At 56.5% G+C, this 21364-nt stretch overlaps 2 protein-coding genes across 8 annotated transcripts in view; one reads left to right on the plus strand and one right to left on the minus strand.

Annotated features, from left to right (window-relative positions):
• CLCN2 (chloride voltage-gated channel 2) overlaps positions 1 to 12168 on the plus strand; it is a 13515-nt gene extending 1347 nt beyond the window's left edge. Inside the window, exons 1-23 of one of the 3 annotated variants that reach the window (XM_082393948.1) lie at positions 662 to 800; positions 942 to 1072; positions 1417 to 1545; positions 1632 to 1765; positions 1871 to 1948; positions 2038 to 2116; positions 2219 to 2344; positions 2441 to 2525; positions 2616 to 2717; positions 3586 to 3670; positions 3808 to 3963; positions 4348 to 4417; positions 4649 to 4759; positions 4979 to 5192; positions 5520 to 5653; positions 5905 to 6077; positions 6204 to 6318; positions 6536 to 6608; positions 6829 to 6901; positions 7044 to 7082; positions 7255 to 7359; positions 11383 to 11469; positions 11601 to 12168. In XM_082393948.1, coding sequence (XP_082250074.1) covers positions 1021 to 1072; positions 1417 to 1545; positions 1632 to 1765; positions 1871 to 1948; positions 2038 to 2116; positions 2219 to 2344; positions 2441 to 2525; positions 2616 to 2717; positions 3586 to 3670; positions 3808 to 3963; positions 4348 to 4417; positions 4649 to 4759; positions 4979 to 5192; positions 5520 to 5653; positions 5905 to 6077; positions 6204 to 6318; positions 6536 to 6608; positions 6829 to 6901; positions 7044 to 7082; positions 7255 to 7359; positions 11383 to 11469; positions 11601 to 11795 — 2415 coding nt within the window. In that variant the 5' untranslated portion in view covers positions 662 to 800; positions 942 to 1020 and the 3' untranslated portion in view covers positions 11796 to 12168. Of the gene's footprint in view, positions 1 to 643; positions 801 to 941; positions 1073 to 1416; positions 1546 to 1631; positions 1766 to 1870; positions 1949 to 2037; positions 2117 to 2218; positions 2345 to 2440; positions 2526 to 2615; positions 2718 to 3585; positions 3671 to 3807; positions 3964 to 4347; positions 4418 to 4648; positions 4760 to 4978; positions 5193 to 5519; positions 5654 to 5904; positions 6078 to 6203; positions 6319 to 6535; positions 6609 to 6828; positions 6902 to 7043; positions 7083 to 7254; positions 7360 to 11382; positions 11470 to 11600 lie in introns of those variants that run through there. The other 2 variants (XM_082393946.1, XM_082393947.1) reach the window with 2 other exon arrangements.
• A 628-nt stretch (positions 12169 to 12796) lies between these two features.
• On the minus strand, positions 12797 to 21290 carry FAM131A (family with sequence similarity 131 member A). 5 transcript variants are annotated; one of them, XM_082394166.1, is made up of 6 exons: positions 20576 to 21290; positions 18154 to 18296; positions 15859 to 15952; positions 15442 to 15624; positions 15167 to 15283; positions 12797 to 13855 (listed from the first exon to the last, which is right to left on the minus strand). In XM_082394166.1, exons 1-6 carry the CDS (start codon positions 20610 to 20612, stop codon positions 13380 to 13382), a joined length of 1050 nt encoding a protein of 349 aa, XP_082250292.1. In that variant the 5' UTR covers positions 20613 to 21290; the 3' UTR covers positions 12797 to 13379. The 5 variants fall into 5 exon arrangements, with proteins under 5 accessions (XP_082250292.1, XP_082250291.1, XP_082250293.1 ...); XM_082394165.1 differs by lacking the exon at positions 20576 to 21290 and adding an exon at positions 18953 to 19273; XM_082394167.1 differs by lacking the exon at positions 18154 to 18296.
• Positions 21291 to 21364: the final 74 nt, after the last annotated feature.

Raw genomic sequence — 21364 nt, forward strand, 5'->3', positions numbered from 1 at the left:
CAGCTCCAGAATGGGGCCTGAGGCCACCAAGCACTCTCTCCCCACCCAGAGAGGCTTTCCACTCCCAGCTGGGCTGGCAGGCTGGTGGGGGGTGGGGTGAGAATGGGGACAAGGGGATTAGGGTGGGTGCGAGGGTGCAGCTGAGTCGGTTCCAGGCCAGAGGCCCAGCAGGAACGTGATAAGGATTGGGGCCCCGCCTGTTCCTAGGCCCAACTCAGCTGCCCCCGGTTCCATGAGGCCCTTATTGTTACCCATATGCCCTTGACCATCCCCTATTCTCTGACCTTCCCTCTTCCCACTTGCAGACTGCTGTAGGTTTTTCCATCTTTTTCTCCTCTGGGGCCTTCCCTCCCACTCCTCCTCAGTGCTCCGCGCCTTCCCAGGCTTGTGAGAAGGGGACCGATTATTCAGCCACCCCCAGAGCTGTGTCCCTGTACCTTGGCTGTCCCCATCACTCCAGCCAGGACAGCCCCCACGATCTGCAGTGTGCATTGTTCCCACACCCTAAGCCCAAGTGGGAAGTGTGGGTTCAAGAAGGGGTATATAATGTGGGGACTGGGAGAAGGGGAGTTGAGGCCCCAGGAGCCCTCCCTGCATCCCCACTGGGCCCATGTCCGCTGACCCCCATCTTCCTATTGCTCAGATGTATGGCCGGTATACTCAGGACCTTGGGGCCTTTGCCAAAGAGGAAGCTGCTCGGATCCGTCTAGGAGGGCCCGAGCCCTGGAGGGGTCCACCTTCCCCTCGGGCTGCCCCAGAGCTTCTGGAATACGGACAGAGCCGTTGCACCCGATGCCGTAGTGAGCCCTGGGTTGGGGCAGGGGACTTGGCTGTGCTGTGCTGAGGGGGTCCAAGACCATTAGAGCTGCCTGTGGGGGAGGGGGGACAGGAGTAGGAGCACTTTGGTGCCAGCCTCCCCTCCTTCCCTTCCCTGCTCCCAGTCTGTACTGTACACTGCCATAAGTTCCTAGTGTCCAGGGTTGTGAAGACTGGATCTTCCTGGTCCTGCTGGGGCTCCTCATGGCACTGGTCAGCTGGGCCATGGACTATGCCATCGCTGCCTGTCTGCAGGGTGAGGACAAGGGCTGGTGGGGAAGGGCTAGGGAGAACCAACCTGCCTCCTCTGTGCCGCACTTGTCCATTGACCACTTCCCCCGGCCAGCCTGACTGCCCCATCTTCAGGCATAATCACTGCCACTCACATAGGCCACAACTTCTTGCCACCCCTGTCCAAATGACCCTCTTACCTATAGTGACCTTCGTCTCCGTGCGTGCCCTCTAGCCCCCTCCCCTACCCCTTGTGCCTGGGCTCTGTGGGATATTCCCTGGGACAGCTTGTCACACCAGTATGTCCAGTGGCCAGGCGGGCACTGGGTGTGCGCTTCGGACCTCCAATGGCACATCCTCTCCCCACAGCTCAGCAGTGGATGTCCCGGGGCTTGAACACTAACCTCTTACTCCAGTATCTGGCCTGGGTCACCTACCCCGTCGTCCTCATCACTTTCTCTGCCGGATTCACACAGATCCTGGCTCCTCAGGCTGTCGGTACAATAGAAGAGAAAGAGAGGGTGGAGATGGGACCTCCTGAAACAGGCACATCAAATGACTCTCCTGGGATTGTGCCTCTCCAGGGTCCGGCATCCCCGAGATGAAGACCATCTTGCGGGGAGTGGTGCTCAAGGAATACCTCACCCTCAAGACCTTCGTAGCTAAGGTCATCGGGCTGACCTGTGCCCTCGGCAGTGGGATGCCCCTTGGCAAAGAGGTAAGTGCAGGTTGGGGAATAAAGGAGTCCATCAGGTGGAGGAAGAAGCCAGGCCAAGGTCAGGGTGTGCCCCTTCCCCACTCACCACCTGCCCCCACCTCCCAGGGCCCTTTTGTGCATATCGCAAGCATGTGTGCTGCTCTCCTCAGCAAGTTCCTCTCCCTGTTCGGGGGCATCTATGAGGTAAGGGGGACCTTGGGGGAAGGCAGAGGGGAGGGATGGGCTGCTGAGCCCACACTGACGCCGACTCCCCTTTCCACCGCTCTCGCCAGAACGAATCCCGGAACACAGAGATGCTGGCCGCCGCCTGTGCCGTGGGAGTGGGCTGCTGCTTTGCGGCACCCATTGGAGGTGGGCAGTCAGGTCAGCCCCAGCCCTGACCTTGGGTCTGAGCCGATAGGCCAGGCCCAGGCCTCAAGGGGCGCTCTCCTTGCCTACACCCCGCCCCCGCAGGTGTGCTCTTCAGCATCGAGGTCACCTCTACCTTCTTCGCTGTGCGGAACTACTGGCGGGGCTTCTTTGCCGCCACCTTCAGTGCCTTCATCTTCCGGGTCTTGGCAGTCTGGAACCGTGATGAAGGTGGGGGACCTGGGGCATGAGAGGAGCCCTGAAATGGCTCAGGTGGGGACCTCCGAGGCTACAGCCACCTCCCTCTGCTACTCTGCTTCCCTTCAGAGACCATTACAGCTCTCTTCAAAACCCGGTTCCGGCTTGACTTCCCCTTCGACCTCCAGGAGCTGCCGGCCTTTGCTGTCATTGGGTGAGGAGCTGAGGGAGCTGAGGTGGGTCAGGGAGGAGGAGGTAAGAGAGGGGAGACCTCCTTTCACCCAGGTGCTTGTTCCCTCTCCAGTATTGCAAGTGGCTTCGGGGGAGCGCTCTTTGTCTACCTGAACCGCAAGATTGTCCAGGTGATGAGGAAGCAGAAGACCATCAACCGTTTCCTCATGAAGAAGTGAGTTGATTCTGGGGCACTTTGGGTTGTGTGAGGGCCATGGCCTGGGGGAAGGGGGGTGACAGGTGAGACGGCAGATAGTGGCCCAGTCAAAAATAGGCACTCAATGGTGTTTTCCAGACTGATTGAACATTTTGACTTTTATTTGAATTGCCTGAAAACTGGCACTTTTGGATTTTTAGTCAGTGGCAGAGGGCATTTTGGATCAAAGGCTAAGGCTTCCTGTAGGCCCTTGGCCTGGCCCAGATAGCAGTGCTCGCTGGAGAATGTTTGAGTCTTAGTTCTTCCTTCATGGCGCACAGCTCTCTCAGTTGTGACCCTGAGGATTGGGAGTGGGGAGGCCTGAGACATGACTTCTGTTGGGACTGACGTCATTCAGGGAAGGGGCAACTGACTGAACCTGCTCCCTTTGGCACCTTCGGTCAACTTCATGAGTGACCCCGGCTTCCCCCAACACTGACCTTCACTTTTTTTTTTTAACCTCTTTATTGGAGTATATGTTGTGTGACCTTCACTGTTAAGTCACCTCAGAGAAACAGACAGAGGCAGAAGAAACTTGAGGGTAAGGGGAGGCGTCACGGCTTAGAGGTGTCCAGAGAGGGCTGGGGGGATGAATTTTCTGCTGGTGCTACCCACTTAGGGAGTCAGGAGCCAACAGAAAGGCATTTGGGTTCATTATAACCCTGGATGGCCATCACCCTCAGAGACATCGTATCATGAACAGCAAAGGGGGCCTTCTTTCAGAACTGTGTGCTTTTATGTAAGAGCCAAGGCCCTGCTGTGACCGCAGCCCTGAGGTATGTGAGGGCACCCAAGCCTATCACTAGTCTGTAGTGAGTATTTGATGCTATGAAATCTACATCTCTAGACGCCTGCTCTTCCCGGCTCTGGTGACCCTGCTCATCTCTACTCTGACCTTCCCCCCTGGCTTTGGACAGTTCATGGCCGGACAGGTAACCCCAGGCAGAACAGGAACTTGTACTTTCCCTTGGGATGCATCCCTTCTAAAGCCAACAGTCCCTGCTCTCCTGTGGGCCCCTTCCCTTCATCCTGTCTGTCCCCCAGCCTGAGGCACCCTGTTCACCTACAGCTCTCACAGAAAGAGACACTGGTCACCCTGTTTGACAACCGGACGTGGGTCCGCCAGGGCCTGATGGAGGAGCTTGAGCCACCTGGAACCTCACAGGCCTGGAACCCACCACGCGCCAACGTCTTCCTCACCCTGGTCATCTTCATTCTCATGAAGGTGGGGCTCCTTACATATGTATAGCCAACGTAGACTTACTAGGTGTGGGGCACTGTTCTAAGCGCTTTCCGTATGTTAACTCCTTTAAGCCTCACAACAATGCTGTGAGAAAGGTACTATTAGTACCCCTGTTTTAAAGATGGAAAGTCGAGGCACAAAGAGGTTAAGTAACTGGCCCAAAGTCACACAGCTAGATGGCAGGGTGAGGATTTGAACCCAAGCCACCTGGTTCCTGAGTCCTCCTTTCCTTCACCTCTGGGGGATTCCAAGATAGCTGGGAAGTTTGTGCCTGACTGATAAGCAAGGTAGGCTTCTGGGGTGGAGCTGGGAGCTGCCTGGGGCCAGGAGGCGCCTCTACCTGTTTGAACGACCTCCTACCTGCAGTTCTGGATGTCTGCACTGGCCACCACCATCCCAGTGCCCTGCGGGGCCTTCATGCCTGTCTTTGTCATTGGTGAGTCCTCAGCTGCGGTTCTCCCAGCCTGCACCCTCTGGCCGCCCCCTGGCTGTCCCCCGTCTGCCTGGGAGCGGGTTTTGGTCCAGCCCCCGCCCCCACCCCCGCAGGGCAGCCCCCTGCACTGAATGACCCACCGGCCCCCTCCCCTACCCTCTGACCCTCTCTCTTCCTAGTGTCCCTGCCCACCCCCTCCACTACCTGTTTCAATTCCCACCCCCCTCCCTGAAGGAGCAGCATTTGGGCGTCTGGTGGGCGAAAGCATGGCTGCCTGGTTCCCAGACGGGATTCACACAGATGGCAGCACTTACCGGATCGTGCCCGGAGGCTATGCAGTGGTGGGTGAGTGCTCCAGGTCCCTGTCTGTCTTGGAAAACCCCTGGCTGGGCCACAGGGCCAGAGGCTCTGGCGCCCCCTGCTGGCAGAAACCAGGCTTCTCTCGGCTGCAGAAGCCCACTCCCCAGGATTGTACTGGGCAGCCCAGAGGGTCCCTACAGGACTGGGGGGTGGGGTCATCTGGGGCCTGGGCACCCTGAGGAGACTGAGGGTGGCTGTCCCCAGGGGCAGCTGCGCTGGCAGGAGCAGTGACACACACAGTGTCCACGGCCGTGATCGTGTTCGAGCTCACAGGCCAGATCGCCCACATCCTGCCTGTTATGATCGCCGTCATCCTGGCCAACGCCGTTGCCCAGAGCCTACAGCCCTCGCTCTATGACAGCATCATCCGAATCAAGAAACTGCCCTATCTGCCTGAGCTGGGCTGGGGCCGCCACCAGTATGGAGGACTGGGTGACGAGGGGGGAGCGGTTGAGGGGCAGAAGGCACCCTAGGACTCCCTCCCACCCACCTCCAGCAAGGTCTTCAGCCAGTGAGGCTGGGAGACCAGCCACCCTGCTCCCTCCTGGCCAGAGCTGCCCTTGTCCACTCCCTGGGGGAGCTGTGGCTGACCCACCCGATCAGAACGAAGGCAGTAGGTACACCTCGGCCCTTAGCCCTTGTCCCCATAGGCTCTGGGGCCTTCCTCACGGCCCTGGGATACCCTCACGGCCCGGGCTACCCTCCCCATGCTGACGGCAAACCACGTGCCTCTCTCTGCCCTCAGGCAGTACCGGGTGCGAGTGGAGGACATCATGGTGCGGGATGTTCCCCACGTGGCCCTCAGCTGCACCTTCCGGGACCTGCGGTTGGCACTGCACAGGACCAAGGGCCGCGTGCTGGCCCTAGTAGAGTCCCCTGGTGAGCTGGTGAGACCAGGAGGGGGCCCAGGTGCTAGGGTCATCTGCCCGGGTCGCTGCTCAGGAAGGGGGAGGGGCAGGAGCTCAGGACCAGTCTCCTTGGTTCCAAAGGCAGTAAGCTAGCAAACCCAGCCAGGGTTTCCCTAGGGAGTGTGGTCTGTGTCCAAGGCCCCACACTGGGTGTGAGAGAAGGTCAGGGGGGTAGGAGGGCCTCACCCCCAGCTCCTGAGTCCTCCCACCTGCTCTATCCAGAGTCCATGATCCTCCTGGGCTCCATCGAGTGCTCACAGGTGGTGGCATTGCTGGGGGCTCAGCTGAGCCCAGCCCGCCGGCGGCAGTACATGCAGGAGCATCGAGCTGCCCGGACCTCTTCACCCTCCGATCAGGAGAGTCCCCCCAGCCCTGAGACCTCCCTCCTCTTCCAGGTGAGGGGAAAAGCCCCATGGCAGGGGCACCCAGACTTCCTAAATGTCATTGTGTAGACTGTTTGGGAGGGCGACTTAGAGGTGGTCTGAGGCCATGGGCTCCCCAACCCCTTCCTGCCTGTGCAGGTGAACACAGAAGACTCGGGCTTCCCTGCAGCACGGGGGGAGACTCACAAGCCCCTGAAGCCTGCTCTCAAGAGGGGGCCCAGCAACACCATGAACCTCAAGGAGAGTCCCACAGGTGAGCCCATCTGCTAGCACGATGGAGCCAGAGACCAGCCCCGGAGACGCACTAGGGTCCCTGCCCAACCTTTTTACTGGAGCACATCCCAGCTAAGAGGCTGCCCAGATGGGCCAGGAGCAGAACCAGGATGCCTCTCCCCTTGCCCTCCTCACCTCTCCTGGTCCTCTCCAGCAAGGATGACATTGCCCTCAGGGCCTTGTGTTTGGGAACACAGGGAACATGGAGCAGGCAGGCATCGCCCTCAGAAGCCTCTTCTGTGGCAGTCCGCCCCCCGAGCCTGCTTCAGAGGTGAGTGGTTAGAGCCTCTCCATCTGGCTCTTTCTCTCCAGCTCTCTCTCTGACGCTGAGACCACCTGTCCGTTAACCCTGCAGTGCCTGCCTCCACTCTCTCTGCCCTTCTGCCCTCCTGGATATCAGCTGTCCCTGCATTGTGCCCTTCCTCCCAGCCCCACCACTTTCCCTCACCTCCCTCCTCCCTATAACATCCACTCCTCTTCTCTCTGGTTTGGCGCTAACAAAGTTGGAGAAGTCGGAAACATGTGACAAGCGCAAGCCGAAGCGGGTCCGAATTTCCCTGGCGGTAAGTGCTCCCTTTCTTCCTGCAGCTCAGGAGCACTAGACAGGGAGGGCCGGGGTCTAGGCAGGGTAAGCTTCCCCTGAGCTGGTGAGATACACCACCTCCCCCAAGCCCCTAGCTGCCAACCTTCCTTCCCCTCTCCTAGAGTGACTCGGACCTGGAAGGCGAGATGACCCCTGAGGAGGTAAGGTGTGACTGGACTCTGGACTCTTCTTCCTGAGTGTGTTCAGTCATCATATTGGCTGCTGTCCCCATGGGAGGGACCATGGGGTAGGAAAAAGGGCAGGCCAACTTTCAAGGAGGTGAGAGCAGCTGTTGGCACTTTCTCCCTAACCCTCCTAGTCTTGTCCCCTCAGATTCTGGAGTGGGAGGAGCAGCAACTAGATGAACCTGTCAACTTCAGTGACTGCAAAATTGACCCTGCCCCCTTCCAGCTGGTGGAGCGGACCTCTTTGCACAAGGTAGGGCCAGAGGCCCAGGGCCGCCTGGGCTCTCAGGAGCACAGGGTGGGGAGCTAAGTCCTCCCACAAGTTTGGACTCAAGCCAGTGGGGAAAAAAGAGACAGCAGAGAGTGGGCTCTGTGCTGAGACGTTTTTCAAACACATTGCTCCAAACGATGGGAGGCCAGGAGCAGGGCCCCTTAGCCTCTTCCTGCCTATGGTGAAGCCAAGCATCATTTTTCTTCTGCTCAGCCTTGCCCCCAGGGAACTCTGGACCAAAGCGGCAACAAAGACAGGGCTGGAGCTGGGTGGAAGCCAGAAGGCCTCTGACCCTCTAGAGTCAGAGCTAGGCAGGAGGCTGCCAGCGCCTGACAAGGCTGATACACCCACACTGAAAAAAATGGGTGAGAAATAGGCAGGATAAGAAAATCTAATAAACAAGCGAACAAACATCCAAGTAGGATTGGGGACACTGCAGAGAAGAGATAAACAAAGATGAGAAGTGCCTAGTGGGGGGCTTGGAATGTCAGACCCCAGAAAGTCTGACTCAGTGTAGGCCAAAGGAAAACTGGTAGAGACACAGGAAGATAGCTCAGCAGAAGGGCACAATGGCCTGCATAAATGCAGAGAAAACTGGAGTGCAGACAGGTTGGCAGTGGGTGAGGCTGACGCTAACAGAGGGCGGGGGCTCTTTTCACAGAACTGCCTCGGGCCCCCCCAGAATGGCGCAGCCGGCATCATTGGGCACCTTCAGGCCTCTAAGCGAAGGCAGGGGGTACAGGCACACCCAGCAGGCCGCTTGGGCAAAAACCAGGGGGGTTTAGCTAAATTGTTGACAGATTTAACGTGCAAGCCTGTAAGCACATTAGACGGGGGAAGGGGAGAAATTTTCCCAAGGTCTGCAGCTTGGGCAGCTAGCTTAGACACAAACTGTGCCCAAGAGCCAGCCTAGTGCAGACAAGCAGGGCAGGAAGAACAGGGGACAAAAACAAAAAAGCAAAAGGTAATAAAGGAACGTATAAGCCTTTGGGTAAAGACCTCGGATCAAAATGAGTGGGGAACTGCAGTGCAATTGCAAGAAAAAAAGAAGATAGGCCTGTGAATAATACATATGGCTTTTATTTAAAGCCTTTCTTCCTAAGACCTCTAAAGCATTTCCATCACCTTACTTAATCCTCAGACATCACACGATGATGATGATAATGGTGACGTGTTTTTTTTAGTGCCTGCTACATGCCAGGCAGTGGGCTAAGCTCTTCACATGTTTAATTTAATCCTCACAACCACCTTGTAAGATGGGTATTGTGATATTCTGGTTTTTCTATTCTAGTTTTTATGAGGACATTGAGATTCAGAGAGGTTAAGCAGGTTGCCCAAGATCACACAGCTAGTAAGTAGCAGAACTAGGCCTGGAATCCAAGATGGTCTGACCCAAAAGCCTGTGGATTTAACCATTTTAATACACAGGGAGGCTGAGGCAGTGAGGAGGTTACTTGCCCGAGTCAATATAGCAGAGTCAGGCCCAGAGGCCAGATTTCCTGGCCCCAATCCCAGGATTCTTTCGGAAGGCGAAACTGACCCTCTCCCTGTCAATTCACTGTTCCCAAGCCCAAGAAGTATGGGCCCTCCAATGGGCTCCCTGGTGTCTAATTAAATGAAAATGAAAAAGAACAAAGTAGGTGTTTGTTGCAAACTTAAAACTCAGAGGACGAAATGAAGCCTTTGAGGAACCAACTAACAAAAGTACAAAGAACTGAAAGTGATAAGAACATACAAGATGAGAATTCAAAATGTCCTTGTAGGCCTGAGGAGTCAGTAAGTAGTAGCCCAGTGAAGTCCAGGAAAGGAACATGCAGAGGGGAGAGGAGTACACTGGAGACTATTTAGGAACCTGTGCAACTGGACGTCCCCGTACCATCAGAGTGCCTCATTCATTCAGGGCCGCCTGCAGAGCATCAGTGGGTGGAGGGGGGAAGCTAGAGTGCCAGCGGGCTGAACCCGAAACCTTGTCACATTTCGTAGCCTCTGTGCCTCACTTTCCTTCTCTGTAAAATGGGATCGTTGTGCCAACATAGGTTTTTCTGAGGATTAAAGTTGATAACATGTGAAGCACTTAGAACAGTGCCCAGCACATAGTAGGTATTCGATATATGTTAGGAATTACTGCTACTACTTATACTGAGAGGTGAACAACAGGAGACTTTAAAAGATGGTGTCGTGAGGGAAGGGCTGAAGCGTGGAAGAAATGGATGTTCTCAGAAAAGGATGAGTGATTATCTGAGGCTGGAAGCTGGGGTGGCTGGCGGCATCTGAGGCTGGAAAGACGGGCTGAGGCGAGTTTGGGAAGGGTCTTAATGGGCCATTCTGGGGAGTCTGGGGTCTAACTCAAGTTTGGGAAAGCTCTTAGGATGGCAGAGCCAAGCTGGAGGGAAGGGAGGCAGAAAGCAGAACCCATTAGGATGTTGCAGCCCTGTCTGGTGAGGATGGTGAGGAGGTTGGGGGGAATGGCCAGGACGTTCAGAAAGTCAATCAGTAAGGCTTAGTGGGACAAGTGGTTTGCAAATCTAAAAAGCATATAGTCTGCCAGAAGCTCACTCTGATTAGGATGGTGGAGAACAGAAAATCAAGGGGAACTATTTAATAGGATCCTTGGGAGAAGATGAGAGGGATTATTAAATGATAAGAAGGCAAGGCTAAGGGATTATTGAAACAGGAAACCTTATAACGATATGTTTCCCTCCGAAGTCTTATGAAGAAATTAAAGGTAACTTGTAGCACATAGGATTCAAGTTAGATATGAGGAGGAACTTGCTAACCACATGACAGTTATGACATAGGCATGGAAGGAGCACAGAAAAGTGTATTCTAAAACTGAACTTCTGTTTATCTCCTTTTATAATTACTGTCATGTCTTAGATGGAGAATTTAGCACTGTATAATAAAACATTTTTAAAGTGTTAAGATGATAACAGTGAGTTCTGAGTAAGTGGTACTCAGGAAGCTGGGTTATTAATGCCCATTTTGATTCAAATATTAAGCCAAAAGGCTTACAAGTACACTCAAAACAGTGCGATAAATGATGGGCCAAAAATTCCAGGAACTGCTGAGTCAGTAGAGTGTTTTTCAAGACATCTGGCCCAAGAAAATCCACTTAGAGCACAAGGGGAACTGCCAGACAATTTCTGAACCCTTGGTGATTACATTCGAAAGCCTGGGGTGAGGGCCCGAAGCAAGAAAAACATGGGAGGATGGGCGTGACTGTTGTCCCCCTGGACTGCAAACTACATCTCAAAAGGACCCGGGATGCTACTTGGGCCCCAGAAAAGGCAAACTGTTTGAGAGATGTAGAGCGCTGCAGGCCAAGATTGGAGGGGTACCAAAACTGGCCAGCCAACTGAGAGCCAATGGGAAGTGTGTATCAGCCACAGAGGTGAGTTAGAGGCAGAGGATTCAGGGCCAATACCCCTAAGGGGGAGTGGGGTGCGTGTGGAACTTCAGCCCGTGACTAATTGGACAGCTGCATGGGACGACTGGGGCTGTGCTTCCTCCTTCTATAATGTGATGAAAAGTGAGCTGTGGCTGCAAGGCCACTTCTTCCTGATGACCTTGAGCAAGTCACTTCAGCTCTGACCCTCATGTTGCCTCTCCTGTAGAATGGGTATCATACTTACTTCTCAGGACACTACTGAAATTAAATGTTAATGTAGGAAAGACCTAGCCCGGTGCCTGGCCAATCATCTGATGTCGTATTTCAACAGTTGTTCTCTCCTCTGTCCTCCTTTCTAATGTGGGACAAAGAAGCCTTCCTCTGTCCCTTGCTCCATCAATGTAAGCAACATAAAGATTCCCACTGTCAAGTTTCTGAGGCTTGGTTACAGAAACATTCTGTTGTTCTTTTTCCTCCAGTGGTTCTGTCCCCTTCCTCACCATCCATCCTCACCCCTTCTACTGCTCCCCACCACCTTGTTCTGGGTCCCTCTGGCCTATAATCTAGAGCTGTCCCCTCACACATCAAGTCCAATGTGTTTTCTCCCCACCCCACAGACTCACACCATCTTCTCACTGCTGGGAGTGGACCATGCTTATGTCACCAGTATTGGCAGACTCATTGGAATTGTCACCCTAAAGGAGGTGAGATGATAGTGACCACTTCCACTTCCAAAAAGGCTCAGAGGCTTATGTCCAGCCACCTGGGGAAGTGCTGGGGAGGAGTCTGAGCAGGGAGCTCCGAGTCCACACATCTGATCCTCTCACCTTTCCAGCTCCGGAAGGCTATCGAGGGCTCTGTCACAGCACAGGGTGTGAAAGTCCGGCCGCCCCTTGCCAGCTTCCGAGACAGTGCCACCAGCAGCAGTGACACAGAGACCACCGAGGTGCATGCACTCTGGGGGCCCCGCTCCCGCCACGGCCTACCCCGGGAGGGCAGCCCTTCTGACAGCGACGACAAGTGCCAGTGATCCCCTCAAGGGGTGGCCTGGGATGGCAGTGGCCACGGCTGTCGGCCCAGATCCTGCAGCTCTCCTGTTCCTTCTGCCTTGAGAAAACAGGAGCTCCAGCCCCGCTTCCAGACCTGGGGTGCTAGCTTCTCCTGGCTCATCCTACCTGAAATCTGACCCAGTGCCCACCTGCAGCAAGCGTTCCAAGGGCAGGAAGGTCGGCACTGCCCTGACTGGATGGGGGTGGGCACTTGACCCCTGCTCCCCCTTTGAGGGAAGGGGTAGAACTAATATGGGTTTATACTGGAACCTCCTGTGACCGGATGTATATAGAGATTTACAAAGATTTTTATATTAATTTAATAAAACAGATTCTTAAATAGAACAAAATAAACACCTAATGAGCCACTTCTATGTAGAATGCCTGTGCCCACCAGCTCTTGTTCTTACCTTGGGCCCTCTCACCTGCCAAAGCCTACAAGGCTCCAGATTCAGCAGCCACCCACCCCCGCCCGACAGCCGTAAAACTCCAGAGCCTGCTGTCCGTGGAATGCAGGGTCTGCAGAGGCCACCACCGCTCGCTCATCAACACCCCGGTTGGGGCGCAGTACCCCAGTAAGGTAGCTTTGGCCTTTTGTTCAGCCAGGAAAGGCACTACCCTCTTTCCTCCCCAAGGAGAGACGCTCCCTCATGACTGTCACTCGTTGGCACCATTCCTGCTGACAGCTGCCCGGCCACCCGTGTGGCCCCCTTGTGGCCCTCTCTGGAAGGACATCCAAATCACGGCTCCGTGGCAACCAGAGCCATCCCTTCTTCCAGCTCCACCCTAAAGAGAACTCTCTAGTGAATGGGGCAGCCCCCGGGCTGAGAGCCACCAGGACCCTGACCACATGTCCTACAAGTAGCTGGGAAAGGGCCCAGACCCCGCCAGGGGGGCCAGGGAAAGGGCCGAGAGTACAGGCTTTCATCATTCCAGGGCCTCCCAGAGAAGATCCGACTGAAAGAATAGACCAAGACCCCTCTTTAGGAAAAAGAAGATTTAGAGACGATGGACAGGTGAAGCACAGCACGAGCCCAGCTGGGCGAGGGGCCCTTGGGGGGACAGCTCAATCCAGAGGCTCCAGGAGGGCCAGAGCCAGCCCCCCACCCCGGGCGGGGGCAGTTCTGTCAAGCACTACACGTTGAGGAGAGAAGCAGAGGAGAGGCAGGGGGAGGGGGCGGGGAGGCAGGGCTCCCTCCCGCTCCACCCCACACAGCCCAGTCACAGCTGCCCCCATAGGGGTTCACATCACCCGAGGGGGAAATGTGCACGTGGTGGTTTTGATTTAAGAACATGAACATCACTGTCTGCCACAGCTGTAGCCATGCCCCAGGGGCCCCGGGCAACCCCCGGCAAACCCCAGGAGTGGGGGCAGGACATGCGCCCCCAGCCTGGCCCCTGCCTCCTCTGAACACTTTCATGCAAACACACAATGGAGGAGTGAGTGCTCCCAGGAGCCCTCCAGGCTTTGGAGCTCTGCTGGAAGCCTCGCCCGTGCTTGGGCACAGAGGCTCTGCCCCCAGCAGCGGCCAGGGGACACATGCCACCATCGGGCATGATGTGGGTCACTGTTCCTCTGGCTCCACCTCATCCTCGTCTAAGGACACCACCCCAGAAGAAGCTACGTCAGAGGCTTGCCGCTGCCGTTCCCAGCTGCTCGCTGGCGGCAGGCAGAGCGGCTGGCAGTCCTTGCAGGGGGCTGGCTCCTCCTCAGCGGGAGAAAGGCAGGACTCTGTGAGGGGCGAGCTGTAGAGCGAGTCCTGGGCCTCCAATGGGCCCAGGCTGCGGAAGGCACTTTCCCGGCTGTGGGGCAGTTTGGCGAGGAGCAGCTCGTCGCCCAGCAGCTGGGAAGCCAGGCGGGCCGGGGAGCCCAACAACCCGTCCTCCAGGCTGCACAGACTAGAGCACAGGGTCTCTGGGGACACGGTCTGCGAGCAGTCGCTCTCGGGTTCCACGGAGCCCTGGCGCATAGGCCGGGAGAATCGGTGGCCGGTGAAGAGGTCCTGGAGGTGGGGCCCCAGGGGCAGCTGCCCAGCCGTGTCTGCAGGGGGAGAGAAAGAAGACAGCCCTGCTAGCCCCACTTCAATTGGCCAACCTGGGATGGAAGCCGCACCCTCCCAGCTCCACCCTCACAGGAGCTGAGTAACTTGGAGCAAGTCACTGAACCTCTCAGTGCCTCGATTCCCTTAATGGTGAATTGGGGGTTATACACTTACAGGGTTCTTGAGAGAACAACAGACTCTAGTACACCGTATGAAACAAAATATACAGGGATACCATACATGGTGCAGGTTGTTCACTGCACAAGGGGAGCCTGTCCAAGGCAGTGAGTGAGGGCTGAATTTCAGCCCTCACTCTACCCACCAAGCAACATGCCCTAGCATGGGTTTGTGCCCACCAGATAAAGACATGCCTTTTCCTAATTTGCACAAAGATTCCACATAGGCTAGCAGTGGCCTTGGATAAATGTTAGTTATTATCATTATACCAGGAGTCAAAGCAGGCCTGGAACTCAATTAAACAAAAACGCTTGTGGTTCAGGCATCCAAATCAGTCCCCTCTGGACCACAGCAGCAGTCTCCAATCTGCTCTAATGTATTGCCCACCTTGGAGAACTTGTTAATTAGCTGGAGGGGTCGGGGCGGGTGGAGGCAATCTTCAAAGGCAAAGAGGTGGGGGGGGGGGGGAAGGTGGCCTGTGAGGTTTGAGCCCAGAAGCTACAGAGAAAGTCAGCCATGTGGTTCAGAGAATGGAAGATGAAAGGAGGGCCTCTGCACAGCTGCACGGTCCCCCGCAGGGCCCCCTCTGCACGCCCTGGCCCAGAGAAAGGTCCACAGGCAGGCCTTGGCTGGAAGGCAAGGATGCTGAGCTGGAGCCAGCGGCCCTGGGGGCAGTCCAGGCCCAGCAAGCCTTCCTGTTTGCCTGGGGCCCCGGCCCTGTGAGGAGCCGCGCTGCTGCACTGCGGCTCCTCCGCGCTGCCACAGCCAGCCGGAAGCGGACCCTCTCAGACAGCAGCTGCAGGGAACGTATCAGTGAGGTCTCTGGACCTTTTTTTTTTTTTTTCAGGACTGCAAAGCCCAACTGCACAGACAGGCAGAGAAGGCTCAGCACCTGTGGAAAAGGAACCACTCCATTTCCAACTGCTGACTGCCCACCCACAAACGTAGATAGCCCTCCTACCCCTTGAATGTCAAGGACGGCCTGGACAGAGTCTGTCCCTCCCCTCTCCCCTTCCACAGCTTGAGGACATTCCGGATCTCCCCTTCCAAAACAAAGGCCGAGCTCTGAATCACAAGGCCCATCAGGCAGTTCCACCCCAGCTGGCAGCACGAGCAATGGGATGTCCCCTCACCTGAGTCAGTTCCCCCAGCAAAGTCCTCATCATAGGATTCATCGGTGGAGTCCTCACCATCCACTGATGACCATGCCCGGAGCTTGGCTTCTGCAATGGCGAACTGCTCGGCCACTCCTGAGAGGAAGGACACAGAATTCGTTTAGCAGAGAGGATGAACTAAGACTAGGACTCAGCTTGGACACAGGAGAGGGTAGACACAGGGGTGTAGAAAGACTCCAACCCCCACATCAGGCCCAAGGAGAGGCACACGAGCATCCCTACGATAAACCCACCTGCTGCAAAGCGAGCCTCTTGTTCACCCTCACTGAGGTCTGAGTAGGAGGAAAAGGCTGATTCTAGGGCAGCGGGCGAGTCACTTGGCTTGCTCCAGCCCTTCCACTCAATGAGGTGAGCCACTCGGCCCTGGGCCATGGCAGTGGGCTTGGTCACGTGGTCCTTCACTACCTGGGAAATACCTGAAGGTGGGGCAGAGTGAGGAAAGCTGGTAAGGGGAAAGACCAGGGAGCATCTGGGAGGGAAGTGGTAGGGTCCACATGTGCCCTTGCGTGAGAGGAGGGGGCTGGGATTCATCTGAGAAAGACAGGAAAAGGGAGATCCCAGCAAGAGCTCACAGGATACAGTCCCCAAGGGCATGTGCAAAAGGGCAAAGAAAGGACCAAATGGCCAGAGGCACGGGAAGGGGTGCATACCATGCAGGGAGGATCTGGCCAGCGCAGCGATCTCCTGGATAGTTAGGGCTCTTCGGGACTTGGGCAGCATCGCGACTGTGTCTCCAACATTCACCTTGGGTGACAGCATCAGAGGGTGAGTGCCCCTCTGACAGCAGTGTCCCCCAGATGCCCATACTCCACCCAAGGCATCAAGCGGATGTGGGAGCTGAGAAGAGACGCCAGAGCATCTCAGATGTCCCAGTGGCTGCTGGGATATGTAAGAGGGTAAGAAGCCAGGATCAGCAAACTGTGTCCTCCCAGGGAGCAACAGAGACTCCGGCAGGCCCAAAGAAGCAGAACTGCCGCTAACCCTCCACCGTCCCAGCTTGCAGAGGGGAGGGAAGCAGGTTGGCAAGTAAACGGAGTGGGGCCTTTGAGAAGAGCAAAGAGGAGGGGACAAGGGTATGGGAAGAGGGACTTCCTTCAGGTCCTCTTCCCCCTTGCCCCTCTCCTCCTCTCAGTCTTCTGACCCCCATTCTAGCTGTTTCTAGAGCCTACAAGGGCCACAAACTCAGCATGACCAAAACCAAGCCCAACACCTTCTCCCCATATCTGGCCCTGCTTCCAGACTTCCTGACTTTGCATCACCCCACCATTCGCCCATTCAGCCTGGCTCCAAACCTCAGCTCTCCCCCAGGCCTTGCTTACCCGTATCTGTTGTTAAGACCTAACGATTCCATCGCCAAACTGTCTCTTATACTACCCTCAACCTTTCCACTCCCACTGCCACTGAGAGGAAGCCCTCAGTGCCCCTTGCCCAGATTAGCACAAGTGGTGGTCCCCTAAGTTCCGACTCACGCTGAGACTTGGAACACGCTGTTTTCTCAGCCCAGAATGTTGTGTATGTAAGTGTTCCCCTCCCCCCTTCCCATGACTGTCTGGCTCTTTCTCATCTTTGGGGTCTTGGCTGAAATATTACTCCCTCAGAGAGCCTTCCTGGCCACCCTACCAGTAGTCCATCCTCCCTCTGTAGTCTGTAACAAGTCACCATCCTCAATCAACATACCCCGTGTGTGTCATTATGGTCTATTTCCTGTGTTTCCTTATTTCTTGCTGATCTTTAGCTCTTTGAGGAATTTGGTCTCTCTTGGTCACTGCTGCACCCTTGTGTTTAACACAGCGCCTGGTACACAGTAATCTCTCAAAATACATAGGCTGAATGAATGAGGCAAAGTATAAATGTAAACAAATAATTTTCCTGGAGTGCAACTGGTCACAATATGTCCCTATTTAAAATCTTTCCTGGACTCCTCCAAGGCCCAGTGAAGTGCAAGCTTCACAGTCAGGCACTGAAGGAACCCACTCCGTGAGGCCCTGGCCTCCTTCCAGGCCTGCTTGGAATCCACCACTGATCTCCTCTGCCCAGTAAAAGTCCACTTCCCCACCTGCCCTCCAGGCAAAGGAACGCAGCTTTCCCCTGGGCGAAGAATGCCGTCCTTGCCTGACAAAATGCTCCCTACCATTTAAGGCCTGACCCTCAAGTGCCACCTCCCATTATGTTTTCAGTCCAGTTTCTCTCTCTGTCCTCTTGGATGCCTGCAGCCCCACCTCAGCGATGCCCTTGCATCTCTCCTGAGGGATCTTGGGATGGCAAAGCCTGAGTCTGATTCACCTGGGTTCCTACCTCCACCCTACCCCTGGCTCAGCACTCCTTGGCAGCCCGGGAAAACGTTTCCCTCAATGAATGAATGAAGTCAGAGGCACACGCCCCCTCCTCGGCATTGCCTAGCTCTCCTCCTTTTCGTTCCCACCCCTCAGAAGAGGGACTCCACCTGCCCCTTGACCTCAGGCCCACCCTGTCCCTCCCCTTCAGTACCTGGCTGACAGGGCCCCCAGGGTGGTGCCGGCAGCTTCTGGCCGGGCCTGGGGGGAGGAGCACCTGGTGGGTGTTTCCTGGCTCGCCCCCCTCCCTCCCATCACTCCCCCCAGCCACCGCCATCCTTGCCTGCGCTCGCGCAGCTGCGGCCCAGGCCCAGAGAAAAGGTGTATGTCTCCCTGGCAACCCATCACCATGCAACAGGGTCTCCAGGGATACGGCCCGGGATGCGCTGACGTCAGGGCCCAAGGCGCAAGCGAGCCCGCCCGCTGGCACAGCGCCAAGCAGAGCAGACCGGCACGGGGGCGGCCTTGGGGCCCCGCCGGCCGGATAGCGCCTCCGCTCGCTCGCAGGAAAAGGGAGCCAGGAGTAGGCTGGCGAAGCGGGGGTGGGGCACACAGATCCCCTTCACGTGGATGTGGGCCCCCTCCCCACTACCAACACCAGGGGCCCAGCACCTCTGGCAAGTCCTGGCTGTCCACTGAGGAAGGGCGGGAGGACCGGCTCCAGCCTCGGAGGGTCCGAGCAGATCCCAAGGAAGATAGAGAGAGGCCCCGAGGAAGTTCGATCCACTCCACAGCCCACGCCGGATCCGAGGCCACTGAGGGGTGGGGGGAAGGCTTTTCAGCGGGGCTCCCACTTCTGCCGAGATGCCCATTTTCATCCGGGGCTGCCGTTCCATTTCTCCATACCACCTCCCCCACCTCCCAGAATATAAGCATCCACCTGGAGCGCTCCGCAAGTCTGAAAGCCCCCATCCCACAGCCCTGAACTTCAGGCCTCCGGGGCCGTTTTGTGGCAGCCACTCCCCACCATCCTCCTCAAGATATATCGTGCCATCAAAGCCCTAGGTATGAAACCTAAACTTTGATAAATTCGGAATCTTCTCAGGTTTCTCAGCCTACCCATTCCTCTTGGAAAGCACACCACAGTCTTCCACCACCATCACCACCACCACCACCACCAACAACAACAACTTGGACCCTTTACAGGCTTGCTCTGGTTCCTTCCTCTCGCCAGCCACAGCTTGTGCGCAGCCCTTTACTCTTCTTTTCTGACAAACCCGTGATTTTTTCTGACTTTCGCCCCAGTCCCCTAAGGCTTTTTCCTAATGCCCTGTCTGGCCCCAACTTGGTTGCTCCTATTTCAGCCTGGTTCCCAAAATCTAAGCCAGAGTAATTTTCCTCTTGCCACATAAGCATCCTACTCCAGAGCTTTCCATCACCTCCCAAATCACATCTGCGTCCCTGATCTCACCTCTGCGACTTGTCTGACAAGTCCATCGTCCTCCAGGCCCTTCACGCTGCCACAGAAACATTTTGCCCAGCACAGAAATCATAGGCATGCTGGCTGTGTTGATGCAGAGAACCAAAAGCCCAGAACTGCTCCAGGCTCAGCTCCCAGTTCTATTCCTATTTTGGCTCCGGATGCTGAGCCAGTCCCCTCCCCACTTGGAACCTGTGCCTAGTCACATAAGGAGAACACTTCTGCCTCATGGCTTTGAGGAGGTGGGAGCGCCAGGGCCCAGCTGAGCTCTCTGGAGCTCAGGGAGATGAGGCTCATCCCCTAGACAGTGCCAACAGGCAATGTACATAACAACTGACCTTTAGCTGGAGCAGCCGTCTCTGTCCCTGAGCCTCAGCCAGCTGGTGGTCCCCAGAAATGCTACCAACCAGAAGGAAGACACAAGGTTACAGGCCATCCCTGGCCGCCAGCTGGTACCTAATCAGGGCTCTTGAGTCTAGTCATGAGGTCAGCCAAACTCTCCTGACTAAAGGAGGGATGACTTCCTGAACTCCAAGCCTTAGCAGGGCCAGAGGAATCAGAGCAGCCTGCTGCTTCTCAGCTTCAAAAGTCATGAGATTAATTTAGGACTACAAATCCCAGAATTCCTCATGGGAACCCAAGTAAAGTACAAATCTCAGCTAGAGTCTTAGCTCCAAAGAACCTCAAGTACCACACATACTAAGGCCTGTGTGACTGACCGCCTGCCCTGAAAGCCCAGGACCCACCCATTCCAAACCCAGCCCTCAATGTCACAAGTTCCTGCCTGGTCTTAGGCATGGGGAAATCCATGACACTGGAGTTAAGTAGGCTGGCCCACCTCAGACACTAGAACTAAGGCCAGGCCACAGTGTGCACCACCATCTGTGGGAACCAAGGCCCAAGCAGGGATCAGCAGTTGTGGGAAGGATGCCCTGATAGCCTCCCTTGGGCTCCTGTTTCCCTCCACAGGGTAGGATGACTTTTGTTTTCGTTGGGAGTGGGGTAAGGGAACTAAAACAGTTTTAAGAGGTGAGAGGTGATCAGGTGCTCACAGGTGCCCCCAAATGGGGCCGCGGTCCGCTTCATCAACCTGCAGACTCTAAAGCGGGTAATAAGTTTAGTCAAAAACTCCGTGGTAGGGAGCATGGCCAGCGTTTCCAGACTATCTCCTGAAGGGGGTTGGGACACAGCTCGGAGAGGCAGGTTCCCAGCACAGGGCCACTCCCAGGACAGTGAGAGGAGAGATGTAGGCTGAGGGGGGTGATCGTGAGTGGGCGTGCAAGGCCAGTCGCCACGGGCTGGAGAGGGTTGACCAGCCCCTCTCTAGGCTGTGCGCCTCCTGCCACCCTCAGCGGTGGGGAGGCAGGCGGAAAGACCACGAGTCCACCCAGCAAAGCCCAGAGGCAGGCAGCAGGCCTTTAGGAGCGAGCCCGAGTCGGCTTAGCCCCCTCCCGGCTCGGCCCGCTCCCTCCTCTTGCCGGGCCCGCCTCCCCAGCGCAGGCTCCTCCCTCTCCCAACACCAGCCCCCTCCTCAAGGCCCCCACCCCCCCGCGGCCCGCACACCGGGCAGCCGCAGCCCGACTCCCCAACACCGGCCCGGCCTCCGCCTCTTACCCTGACCCGCCGGGCTCCGAGAGCCGATACAGCCCATGGCCGGGCACCCAGGCACGCTAGCCCGCGCTCGGGGCCCGGGCCATCGCCTTGCAGAGGGTCGGGCCGCGGCCGCCACCGGGGAGGGGAGAGCCCGTGAGAGGGGAGGGGGTGGGAGCCGCGCGTCCGCCAACGCTCCCGGGAGAGGGAACCGGGCTGGTGACGTAAGCTCGGGGGTGTGGCCACCCCGCGTCACCACCCAAAGCGGGCGGGGCAAAGCGGACGTCACAGCCACACAGAGGGGGTCTGGGGCCGAGTCCGGCGAGAAAAGCTCGTCCTCTGCTCACAGACCCGACTGCGGAGTGACCTGAAGGCAGGAGGGGTGGGGACCGAAGGGAGGGGGCACGAAGACTCACTGGGCCCGTGCTACCGGTCATACTGCATGGGGACAGAAAACCTCATTGTGTCCAGGGTTCTCATCTTTTCAAGATGAGACCTTGAAGCCATGGGTTTCAGCTATAGACAGCCTGAAACCCAGGGCCTTCACACACAGGAGTCCGCATCACATTCTGGTAGCAGCCGAGACAGGCAAGTGTGTTCTATGAAGTACCCCACAGCTGTGTTGCCCTTCTCCCCTCCTAATCAACAGTGAGCCTTACCATGTCCACTCTGAGGGCCAACCCTCCAGGAAAGAGACTCCCTAGCCCTCCGGATCATGGACAGGGGAAGAGGCGAGAGGGGTGCCAAGTTACAGGGAACAGTGCTACAGTGCCAGCTCTGTAAAGAAGGCTGCCCACCTACCCAGACCCCTTC

Source organism: Balaenoptera borealis (genome assembly GCF_965194805.1).
Source record: "Balaenoptera borealis genome assembly, chromosome: 5".
Lineage (NCBI taxonomy): Eukaryota > Metazoa > Chordata > Mammalia > Artiodactyla > Balaenopteridae > Balaenoptera > Balaenoptera borealis.

Bases quoted from the DNA above. Each gene is read 5' to 3' on its own strand.
- FAM131A (XM_082394164.1), bottom strand. From the start codon at position 18,453: ATGGGGGCTTTCAGACTTGCGGAGCGCTCCAGGTGGATGCTTATATTC. The intron at 15,284-15,441 runs GTGGGTTTATCG...CCTTCCTCTCAG, and splicing joins AGAGGCTCGCTTTGCAGCAG to GAGTGGCCGAGCAGTTCGCC. The intron at 13,856-15,166 runs GTGAGGGGACAT...CTCCCCCTGCAG, and splicing joins TGCTGGGGGAACTGACTCAG to ACACGGCTGGGCAGCTGCCC.